Below are 12,803 nucleotides of genomic sequence, written 5' to 3' on the forward strand. Positions count from 1 at the left end.
AAGTGGGCGATTGATAACATAGAACAACTGGAGCTAGAAGTTGCTAAAATGCTTCAGAACTTAACCTAAATTTGGGCTCTTTTTGTCGGTCCTTTTGGTTTTTGACTAGTTGTCTCTTGTTTGCTGGCGTTTTACTCGTCATATGTCTTTTTCTTTGGTGCTATCTGTTGCATTTTGTTGCGCTTTAACGTAAAACATGTTTTCCCTTATTCAAAAACAAACTACTATGTAAGATCTCAAATCACAACGTGGCCTTACACAAGTTTGACCACTTCTAGTTCAATGCTTTGAAGTAAGAGTGGAGCTTATCTATAGGCTATTGATTCTGAATATTTAAAAAATATATTGTTTTTAATGTGAAGATATTTACTTTAATTAAAAAATTTGTGGATTATATTTTTTAGGTTTTATAGATTATTTCTTATTATAATGTTGAAAATTGAATATATTTTTTTAATGTGTTGGGTTCACTTTAATTAGAGTGTATTTTATTCACAATAACAATTGTATAAATGGTATGTTCTTGTGTGAAATTTGTCTCATGACATTATATTATCTCTCATTAGGGCACGTAACTAATTGATTGGCTAAGTAGATAAGTGGCAATTAGGTACATCATTCATGGGCATATAATTTATTGATACAACCAAGTCAACTTGTCCTAACTACATGCATAGAAAACAATATAGTAATAATGTTTGTGCTCATGCATGTATGTTGATTACGATAAATATTGAGACCAAGGGCTAAAGCTCGGGAAGGGTGAAGGGAATCATGCTCCATAGGAGAGGCCTCTAAGACCATGGATAGAATAGGAGAAAGCCGCACCAATGGAACATGAGGTGCCCCCAAGATAGGAACTACATCCACAACAATGAGCACCCTTCCTCACTTCACTTGAGGAGCAGCTAGAGGATTAGGGGATGCCCGCAAAGGCTATGAATTAGGAACCAATGGTGATGAATAATCTTGAGATGAGTGCTTCCCCTTCTCATATTGAATAGGATGAGGGATGTCTTCTAGGATTGGGAGCTCCAACAAAGCATGGGCCACAAAATTTGATAGCATGGGTGCCTTTCCTTTGTTTGCACTAGGTGTAGTCACATGAACAAAAGACACCGATGGAGGCTATGTAGTCTTGGGAAAATGAGGAGGTCCACTCAAAGGAACAGGCTTAACCTTAGCCCTTGATGAAGAAGGGGCAAAAGGTACTACTCGCTCCAACACAAGAATGGATGGGGTGAAAGTTTATGCAAGAAGAGGCAATGAATAGTTAGGCTAAAGGAATTTTGGAGCTAATTCCCCCATTTTATATTGATAATGGGCTCTATAGATTAAGTCACCATGAGAGAGAATAGACCAAATCAAATTAGGACAAAAATGATCTAGGAGAAAATCCAAATAAGCTACTACTAGTCGGTATCCAATATCCTAGATGACATGCATTGAACCTTCATGAGAAAAATTTAAGCACTTATGGATCACTAAAGGGATTAAATCTATAGCTACCAACCAAGGAATATCTAGTTTAGCACGAAAGAGGTCCATTTTGGAAATGATGACAAATGTAGCTGAAACAACTTTGGATCCCACGAAGATCGTCAAGGTGATACTACCCAGAGGGGAAAAAGACAACCCATTGTGCATTCTCAATGTAACACGCGATACTCATCATATCTCAGCCTATGCCATCCATTTACAAACAAATTTTTCTCTGTGATGACATCAACTCTGCACAAAGGATCAACCATTACACCAGTAATAGTTTGATCATTGAGCTTCAAAACGATGTACTAGGAGTAGGCTCTCTACTATATGGTGCTTCTAGAAGGGTGAATGATATGTTTGAGACTTCTATCTTCTGGCTAGTAGGGGAGATTGGAGTGATAGTGACCATGTTAATATAAGGGCCCTTATTTGACGTTGGATTCATAGATGATGTAGAGATGAAGTTGGATGGGCGGGGTGGAAAAGTATTTGTATAAATCTACAACTCACTTTTTGTTTTATCAACATATTTATAGGACTTAAATTTTCTTTCACCCACATTAATGGCTCCACAATCAATGTGGTCTTGGACTATGTGTCTAAGATGATAACAACATTCAGTATCATGTCCATGCACACAGTGATATTGACATAATTTCAAACCATCATACCAACAACGATATGGTCTATTGTCGGGCAAAGTTCTGATCTCCAGAAGGGTTATAATGTTATCTTTTAACAACTTTTGCATTATGTTAGATAGGAGTCATTCAACTTGGTGAAGACTCTATTACACTGTGGTTCTTGTGTAGCAACTATTGGTGGTGCAGCTACAAAATTAATCACAACTTCTTTCTTTATAAACCCTTCCATGGGCATTCCCTGAAAAGCACCAATATGAGAGTTCAAAGAAGACTCTCTAAGCTGAGACATTAGATGCTGGTAATCAATGAGTGTAGAACATAAGTTAGTAAATTTTTGGTACTGATTAAGGGATAGCTTCTCCCTCAATTTTGGCTATAGATTTCCAATAAACATTTGTTGTAAATCACTATCTGGTAGGGAAAAGGGGATCCTGGTAGAGATAGACTGGTATCGTGAAATAAAATCTATAACCTTCTCAATCAACCTTTCCTTACAATGAGCAAGGTCTACGCTGTTGAGCATGCTACTAATCTTGGTTTGGAACTATTTGAGAAACAGGTCCACAAGTTGATCAAATGTCTGGATGGAATGATCAGGTTATGAGTTGTTCCATTTTAACGTAGTTCCCTTGAGGGAATGGGAGAAAAGAATGAGCAAGATGAAATCCAAACTATGATAATCACTACATTAGTGTCCTAAAATTACACCCCTTGCAATTTTGACTGTATTTTGGGTCCTCACTGTATCGGTCTCATCCCTATGCTTGACTAGGACCTATTTTTGCCTCTTTTATGAAACCAAACTTCATTTTTCACCTTGCACCTTGCATGGCTACCTTGATCCTTCCCCAAAATAGGGCAGGACCAGGGCATGGTGCCCTAGGATCCCCTAAAAGGGTACCTATCTTGGCCCTTCTCCCTTGGACTTATCTCAAATGTGAATGGGAAATGAATCCCCTATTTCAACCTCTGACAGAAAATTAAGATATTTCACAATAGGCAAGTATATAACGAGGTCTTCCCCTCTCATTTTGATATAGCTTTATAATCCACCATGATCATAAGGCAAGAAGACTACATCAAGCATTCTTCATTCCTTAAAGTTGCATACTCTTCATCTATCCATTGGAGCAACATTACTTAATTCATTTGTAAGCATATGTGTGTTTTAGGGTTTTGTCATATTCATGCCATTTCATACAACATATGTGACTACATCTAAGAAGCAAAGCACCATCATCATTTATTGCAAATCTGAAGGTATACCTTTCCATCATTTATTTCAAGTATTTGCAGTATTTCATTCAAGGTTGATTCAAAACTGAGGTTTGACTTAGGCAAACCCCTATTCCCAACCCCTTTCTTCTTCTTTCTGTGTGCAAGAAGCAAGTGTGTAGCTACACTTGTAGAATTAATCTTTATTCCCACAGACAAAAAAACCCTTTTTGATGCGTGAAAAGTTTGGAGGGCCGATGATGGGCGCCCTTGCTTGGACACACGATCCCTGTAACTTTTGTCTGATTTCATAGAGAAACTCTGAATCATCTCAAACTTCTCAGATCCAGGTGCACGATTGAATCCTAAATCTATAGCTCACTATTTTCTCATACGTAATCTTCAAATTCAACACTTTACTTATTCAACTTACAAAAGAGAGTCAAACACATTCCAAAAATGATCAATCTACTTAGTATTCAATCCTTGTATCCTCTGGGCTTGGATCTAATAGATTCATCCCCCTCTTTTGAATGTAAAGTTTCCTCAAGTGAAAATTGAGCTTAGTGAATCTCCCTTCCTGCATTGTGAATTGGCTAAGCTCCCAATTTTCCACTTTACATTTTGGTGAACTTGACTCCTTACACCATCAATTCTTATTTTTCTTTTCAGATTTGAGCATATGCAATTTAAAATTCAAATTTTCATTTACAAGTTTGACATCCTTTCAAAATTAAAAAAATTAGAGATTAATTTCACTAAACCTAATTTTTAAATTCAAAATTGAGCTTGTGAATTCCTTAATTTGGATTAATTATTTCAGATCTGGACAGTCATTCAAGTTGCAAATTCATATTTTCATCTACAAGTCAAACATCACAATTAAATTTTAAAATTAAGTGGTTAATTTCAAAAACCCTAATTTTTTAAATTTATTGTTGGCATTATTGGCATTAGGTTGTCATTGGTGTCAACTGGTTTGGCATGGTCACTGGTGAGTAAGAAGTGGTGACTGGTATAGGAGAAGTAAGACATGATGATGTCAATCCATAAGTGTGTAAGAAGATAGAAGGAAGGTTACCAGCACACATGAAATATGTGTCATCTACCGATAAAGCAGGACCATTGGTAAGACAAGCAAGCAAGAAAGAGAAGAACTGAAGGATGCAAACCAGTATACTCAGAGAAGATCAATGTTGTCGGTAAATGGATTGAGTAATAGGACCAACATGTCTGATGGAAGGCCAAGTTGATCCACTGATAGAGACAAAGTCTATAGGTATGAAGGCCCATCAGTGGAGTTAGGTTTTACCGATAAGGTGAGTTGAACCGGTAGTCAATCTTGGTCAATGAAGAATGTCAAACTGACATAGCAAACCAAGCAGAGGTGGATGTCGAAAAAGATGACAGCTAGAAGCCAGGTGGTGATCATGCACAGGTCGGTGAAGTGTGCATCGACATAACAGTCAGCAAGTAGGTCAGATTTTATGAAGAACCCACAAGTCATGGGAGGATAGAAAAAGATTGTGGCTCGAGGAAGACAAGATGGTAATCGATTGAACTAATCCTACAAGAAGATTTGATCTTCGTACCCGTTTGCTGAAGGAAATAGTTGAGCCATTAATGGTGTGTGACAAAGAAATGTAGAAAAACATAGTGTAGACATCTAAATAAAGAAAACACACATTGGAATGCGAGGTGTTGGCGATCCTGGTCGATGGCGTGCAGGTCATCTCTCCAAAAAATAAGATCAGATCAAATCCAATATGGATCGAGTTGGTGAAGGAAAAACCTAACACGACACTGTTTGAATGTTGTTTTGGCGGGAACCCTAGAAGATAAATATGTGAGCTTGAGATTGAAATATGTTGATGCTTGATGTGAAGAGTGAGAGAGAAGAGAGCCTAAGCAAGGAGAAAGATCATCTTCTTTAGAGTTTATTTTGAGAAAGTTGCAGAGTGAGTTAGCAGGAGAACCGGTGAGAGGGTCTAATCGGTAGAGACAGAGTAATCGGTAAACTATTGTAGTTTTAATAGTCAAGCTAACCGGTGAGGTGTGATTTGTCAAGAAGGCATTTGAGGGTGACACATTGTGGTGTGAGGCTGGGGGAGATAGAAGAGAGGCTAGGAGTAACCGGTAAATGATCAGAGAGATTAATTTGATAATTGACAGTGTGAGAACCAATGAAGAAGAGAAGGTTGTTAACCAACATAAATCTAGTGATCAGGTGTTGCAGAACTCATTTGCAACCAGGTGTTATAACTATATCAAAATTGTATTTCATTGTACATCACTGAGTTGGAGCTTGGTGCAGGGGTTGGTGCTCCTTGGGTTGGTACCCTAAATCAATAGGGGTTGGTTCTTCTTGGGTTGGTGCCCTAAATCATTGTAATCCATTGTTTCATTGTGAGGCTAGATTGGAGCAGTAGACTCTAGCAACATTTCTCACCGAGGTTTTTCCCATATTTGGTTTTCCTCGTACATCTGGTGTTGCGGGTTGCATTTGTGTGTTTTCCTTTTTTGATATCCACATTTATCTTACCAGTTTGATTGTTTAGTGCTTAGGGTGATAACCGGTATTCCAAGGTTGATTAAAAATAAAAGATTTCAAGAACCACTGATTCACCCCCCCTCTCAATGGTACATTGTATTCAACAACACACACACATATACATATGTATGTACATATATGTATGTGTGTGTGTGTACACACATTCATACATACTTATAGTGATTTTGATAATATAGTGAAACCTTGTAAACCTATGGAACCTATGTATCAAACACATAATAAATAGGGGAATACGAGTAAACCATGGGTGGAAAACAATAAACCATGGTCCAAAACCATGACCCAAAATGACATCCGAATTTCTACTCAAAATTCCACACCTAAATACCTATATGAATCCATAGAATAAAAATAAGTGATTCTTACATATGTCATAAGCTCATCATAATCCATCCACCAATATAAGCACTTTATTTGGCTCCATTATCTTCAATAAAAGATGCCTTATGATGTGTAATAATGTGCATTATTTAAAATAGTCAAGAAGTGTAACTCCCTCTTACAACTCTCTTCTACATCATAGATGCTTCAACATTTCTAATTTAAGTGGGATACCTTTTGGAGGCCATAATATTTTGATTAAGGGAGTTAAATAAGTCTTTGTTAAGATTAAAATTCTAAGAGATGTCCATTCTTTTGTAACAATCTTGCTTCAATTAAGGCCTAGCACAAAAAAGTATATTTTTGTGTCCTGTACTCAAATTTCGCATTTTTTTCCTTCCTATCATTAGGATACAAGGTTGAGACAACTTTCTAATATTCTCCCTTTTGTTTCAAACACATTGCGAGAACAAAGAGAATACCAACATTGTCAACAATCTACTAGAAGAAATGAACCATGTGAATTTATTCAACCACATTTTCTCTATGTTGACTAACTTTGTTAATGCATCTATATCATTTTGTAAATTGTAATTTTCTCCAGCATTGCCCTCCCATTGTTTACCATTGGTGCTAGATTTTGAGGAGAATGTGACCCTCTCTTAGCAAGCTCCTTAAAAGTGTTTAGAAACACTATAGGATCCTTGCTACAACTCTTGATACCTTAAGACAAGGTGAACCAATTTTAGATTACAAGACTTATAAGATCAATTTCATGTTTATAAGATCAATTTCATGTAGCATACTTCAAATTCATGTGAAGAGTTCAAATTTGTGCTATAAAATTGAATGGGATTGACTCCAAAAACATAATTCAGTTCCCTTTCTATAAAATTATTACAAAGTTAGATCTCATATTAAGATATCATTTTAAATCATAAAATAATAATTTACAATCTAATACCACCAAATTACACCCACAACTAAATAACCTTAACCCTTCTTTATCATTTTGAAAAATATAAAAAAACTGAACTATTAATTACTATTAATTGCATTTCACTTCCCTATTAACTTAATATTCTTGAATTCTTTTTATTTCTTTTCATATTATACCAATCGTTTTATATTAAAAAAACATAGAAAAGGTCCAAACCCTTTTTCACGTTGATCTTCCTAACACAAAACCAACCGTACACTATTGCATGTTAATTTTCTTCACTTATGGAAAACCAACCGTACTCTATTGCATGTTAATTTTCTTCACTTATGGAAAAATTATGGAAAAGGCCCAAACTTATTCACGTTGATCACATTGATAGATTTATGTCGTTATTAGATCGCATGTGTGTAATTATTAGATCGCATGTGTGTAGTTATTAGATCGCATGTGTGTTGTGTACTGTTTATGTGTCAGATCTCTTGTTATTTATAGATGCAATAGAATGCACAAATTGCAGAGTTCATATGTTTTAGGCAGCTCTTGCTTTCCTTCCATCTACTCTGCTGCTGCTGCTTTGGCTTTGTGGCCCAGCTCTCTCTCTCTCTCTTTCTAATAGGGTGAGAACAATTTAAGCTGCATGTTTGTGGTTTTATTTTGCTGTCTATTAAAATTATTCTATTTTATACCTATCTGAAATGATTCTGCAAGCTAATTATTTATTATATGGTGTTTGATTTTAAGTGATATGATTTTCTGTTACTTTGTTATTTTTTTGGATTTTATTTTGTTTAATTTTTTGTATTAATGTTTTGGATCACACTGTGGATCCATTATTTGAATGTTAAAAAATTCAAAGATTATAGAATGTGATCCGAAACGTTTTCTAATCTTTGAACTCTTTTTTAAGAAAGGACTGAAGAAAATTGTCCATGTTCTTAAAGGATATTCTAAGCATTGAATGTTCGTTTTTCTGTATAACAATAGATTTCACTCACTACCTTGTCATTGCAGATGATAATGATTTTATTTAATAGATTTGCAATATCCTCTCTCTGTGTTTGTGTAGATGGAGACCACTGTTTTGTTGGGAGCTGAACAGAGAAATGGGAATGATATATCAAGATTTGGGCATATGAATGGCAATGGTTCATCAATGTCAGTTGGGAATGTGAATGACAATGATTTATCAAGAGTTGGGCATGTGAATGGCAAAAGTGGTCCCTATGATTTGCTGCACAATGCTTATATGAATGGCAAGGGCCCTATCAATAAAAATATGGCTAAAAAGGATGAGTGCAGTGATCATATAAATCACAAGGATTTTCCAAGCAATGGTCATACGAATGGCAATGGTAATATGAATGGAGAGAATGACTGCAATGGCTCAGGTAGTCACAGTTATCTTAGCAAGCCATTAGACATTGAAGAGTTCAGAAAACATGCTCATACAATGGTGGACTTCATTGCTGATTATTACAATAAAGTAGAGAGCTTCCCAGTTCTCAGCCAAGTAAATGTACGTGTTTGATATAAGAAGGTTTTCAGAGAGTTAAAAATTATATAGAGATATTTGACATTGAATATTTTTATTTATTTAATTGATATTAATAACGTATTTTTTATTCGTTTTTAAATTTAATTTTCTTGCAGCCTGGATATTTAAGCTCTTGGATCCCTGAGAGTGCTCCACAAAACCCTGATTCAGTAGAAAGCCTTCTTACTGGTAAGATACAAAAAGATTCTAGTACAATTAGTCTTAAGATAATAGGATTAAAATAGAAGTCTTGGTTGATAATTTCCAATTAAATGAAATTTGAAACACAATTTAATGGACATTAATGCATACCCCATTATTATATTAATTATTATGAGCGGTGGTGATGATCAATTTCTTTATTTTGGAATTAATGCAGATGTGAAAGAGAAGATGATACCTGCATTGACACACTGGCAAAGTCCGAATTTTTATGCATACTTCCCTGCAGGGTTGAGCACTGCATCATTTCTAGGGGAAATGTTGAGTAGTGGGTTTGCTATTGTCAATCTTCATTGGATGACATCGCCTGCTGCCACTGAGCTTGAAACCATAGTCTGTGATTGGCTTGGAAAAATTGTCAATCTTACTGATTCTTTTCTTTCATCTTCTGGTATATATTTCACATGACTATAGTTTGATTTTATTAGTATCCTCTAATTAAATTTTGAGCATTTCTATAATATAGATGATTAAACTCGGTCTTTATGTAGCATTTCAAGCACTTATGTTAAAAGAATATTTGGACTATAGGTAAAGGTGGTGGTGGGGTTATTCAAGGATCAGCAAGTGAGGCAGTCTTGGTATCATTATTAGCTGCAAGGAACAAGGCTTTAAAGAAATTTCGTGTAGATTCAGTTGACAAGCTTGTAGTTTATGTATCAGATCAGACACATTGTTCAATTGAAAAAGCTTGCAAAGTAAGGACTTCCTTACATTCTCTTAGTGTGGATTTTATATTTTATTTTATAGAAGGATCTAAGAAAATTTAGTGTTCTCTTAGTATAGCTTTTATATTTTAGCTTCGAAAAATGATTTATAAAAAGAAAAGAAAAAACCATAAAGTTAACCATAGAAGGCATAATTATGAAGAGAATATTCTTCCACAATCTCCTAAATATGGGTTAGTTTTATTAATTTTTTTTCTTCATAAAATGTATCTCTTAACTTAACTTTTCTTTTAAATTGTACACTAGATTGCAGGAATATGTGAACATAATGTTAGAGTGATAGCAACAAGTTGTTCCACAAACTATGGGCTTTCTACAAAAAATGTCCGTGATTGCATATTAAAAGATATTAGTGTTGGTTTACATCCAACATTTTTATGTGCTACGGTATGTGAATTACACACACACACACACACACATATATAAAATTCAAAATATAAAATTTGATTTCAATTCTCTCCTTTTAAATTTGTACATAATTCTATAAAAAGTTAAATTATTGAATAGCATAGTTTATGGTTTCAGATTGGAACAACATCATCTACAAGTGTGGATCCTGTACAAGGACTATCCAAACTAGCTTGTGAACATGACATATGGTTTCATGTGGATGGTGCTTATGGTGGTGCTGCTTGCATTTGCCCTGAATATCAACATTATCTCGAGGGAATAGATAATGCAGATTCCTTTGTCATGAATCCTCATAAATGGCTTTTTACTAATTTTGATTGCTGTCTACTTTGGGTAAAGGTGAGATTTTTCATATAAAATAATTATTTTTAGTTCTTCTATTTTTATAATTATTGGTATGGATATTCTATATAGATTTAATTAATGATTATTTTATTTACTTACTAACTTACATGAATTATATGTTTGAATTCAGGATTCAAAAGCTTTGGTTGAAGCATTGTCAATGAATCCAGAATATTTGAAAAACAAGGTTAGTTTTATTATAATCTATTATATAAATGTAAACACAAGGATTACAATATCAAACCAATTTTTAAATTAATACATTTTATTTTATATATGATAATTACAAATGTTCTATATAACAATTTTTAATATTATTCAAGAATTAAACATTTATCAAATTTATTTGTTAAATGAATTTTATTTTATTTTAAATATATATTAAAGTTGTATTTTATTTGTAGGTATCACAATCCAAACAAGTGATAGATTATAAAGATTGGCAAATACCACTTGGAAGTCGATTTAGGTAAGTCCATTTTATGTAATCAAATTCAAATGAATAAAAAGTTATATATTGTATTGAAGTTTATATGATTTTTATTTATTTTTTATAATGTGTCTTGTATGTTCTATGTAGGTCATTAAAGTTATGGATGGTATTACGTCTTTATGGAATTTCAGAGCTTCAGACATATATTAGATATCAGATTTCCCTTGCTCAACATTTTGAAAATCTTGTAATCAAAGATAAAAGATTTGAGGTAATTATAATTTTAAAAAAGCTTTTTAAAAAGTATGCATTTATTAAGTACATTGATTTTAATTTAATAATAGCAATTTTAAATATGAAAAAGATAAATGTTGTATTTATGATTTCTAATAAATTTGTGTATTATTTTTAATGTTGGGATAGGTTATGGCTCCTCGCACTTTTGCATTGGTTTGCTTTCGAATTTTACCAACAGGAGATGATTGTGATAATGGGCATTCATTAAATTCACAATTGTTAGATGTTGTAAATGAGAGCGGACATATGTATTTATCACATACGGTATTCTTCTTTAAAACTGTTTTTAATTATAAATTAAAGTCAATGATTTTAATCTCTTAATTATTATCTTTATTCATTGTTTATTACATATGTATCTATTGATTAATTAAAATATTTTAGTATTCAATATAATCTTATTTAATATACAATCACAAATCAATTTAAAAGTGATTTAGAGAACTAATTATATATATTAATATTTATTTATCTTAATTTGTGATCTAAAAAATTATCAAGTTTATCTTAATATTTATTTATTTAAAATGTTTAATTTAATATATGTAAATAGTTATTTAATAATATTTTTATTTACAACAAAAATTATTATCTAAAGAAGAATTTATCCAACACAAAGCAAATTTAATTAGTTATTTGTGAACATAATTTGAAGTTTGACTTTTCATCTTCTAATTTTTATTAAAATTTTATTTTTTATTTTCTTTATATTATAAATATGAAAAAAAGACTTTTAAAAACTTAATTTAATTATTAGAAAATCATTTTGATTAATGCAATATATGTGATATTACAGGTCTTATCAGGAAAATATACTTTACGCTTTTGTGTGAATAGCGTATTGACAAAAGTGCATCACGTGGATGCTGCATGGAAACTTCTTCAAAGCAAAGCATCAATTTTACTAAAATAGAGATTTAATTGTCACAAGTAATTTTTTTTTATATTTAAGTTATAATAACTTGCAATTCCTAGTCATTAGGTTTTAAACTTAATTTTTTTGTTTAGAAAAGTAGATGTTTAGTAGTGTTCTAATCATATTTTAAATGAAAAATTAAACACTAATTTTTTTATCTAATATCAAGTTTCAATTTGTGTTTATGTTCTCAGTTAAAGAATGGGCATAAAGAAGACGTTAAATACAACAAGCATCTAGAAGAGATCAAACACCAATTTTTGTAGCTCCATGAAAGGGAGATTCAATGCCAAATTTGAAGTACAATTTGTGTTATGCTACTATGTTTGTTTCAAGAATTTTTATTGGTTCAGCGGATTGTATTAGTTCTTGTTATTTTGTAGACAATATTGGAATGTGTAAGATGGTTAATATTGTTCTTTTGTTGATCTCACAATGTCCACAATGTTTTTATCCTATTTTTCTATGTAATCTTCTTTTTTGATGCCATTTTCATTGTTATTCTTTGAACTTTGATCCATTAAAAACTTTGTGTTTTTTTACTAAGTTTGAAATTATGGTTATAGCCTGGGTATTTAGATTGAATGGACTGTTGACTTTCCATTAACATATTGTTTCTAGAAAAATAATATTTTTTGATTAAGAACAAAATATGAAAATGGACTCATAGTTTTTACAGATAAATCTTGAGCCTCTCAAGATTGACCTTGATTATGTGGAACTAATCTCAATCA

General features: G+C 32.8%; 1 protein-coding gene across 1 annotated transcript; it reads left to right on the forward strand.

Annotated features, from left to right (window-relative positions):
* Positions 1-7,709: 7,709 nt before the first annotated feature.
* Positions 7,710-12,497, forward strand: LOC131048801 (tryptophan decarboxylase 2-like). Its single transcript, XM_057982873.2, has 13 exons — positions 7,710-7,800; positions 8,250-8,699; positions 8,834-8,906; positions 9,097-9,330; positions 9,471-9,637; positions 9,914-10,054; positions 10,193-10,417; positions 10,554-10,610; positions 10,828-10,892; positions 11,004-11,127; positions 11,280-11,417; positions 11,950-12,083; positions 12,264-12,497. Exons 2-12 carry the CDS (start codon positions 8,250-8,252, stop codon positions 12,064-12,066), a joined length of 1,791 nt encoding a protein of 596 aa, XP_057838856.2. The 5' UTR covers positions 7,710-7,800; the 3' UTR covers positions 12,067-12,083; positions 12,264-12,497.
* Positions 12,498-12,803: the final 306 nt, after the last annotated feature.

The sequence above is a fragment of the Cryptomeria japonica genome, chromosome 8 (genome assembly GCF_030272615.1).
Source record: "Cryptomeria japonica chromosome 8, Sugi_1.0, whole genome shotgun sequence".
Classification (NCBI taxonomy): Eukaryota; Viridiplantae; Streptophyta; class Pinopsida; order Cupressales; family Cupressaceae; genus Cryptomeria; species Cryptomeria japonica.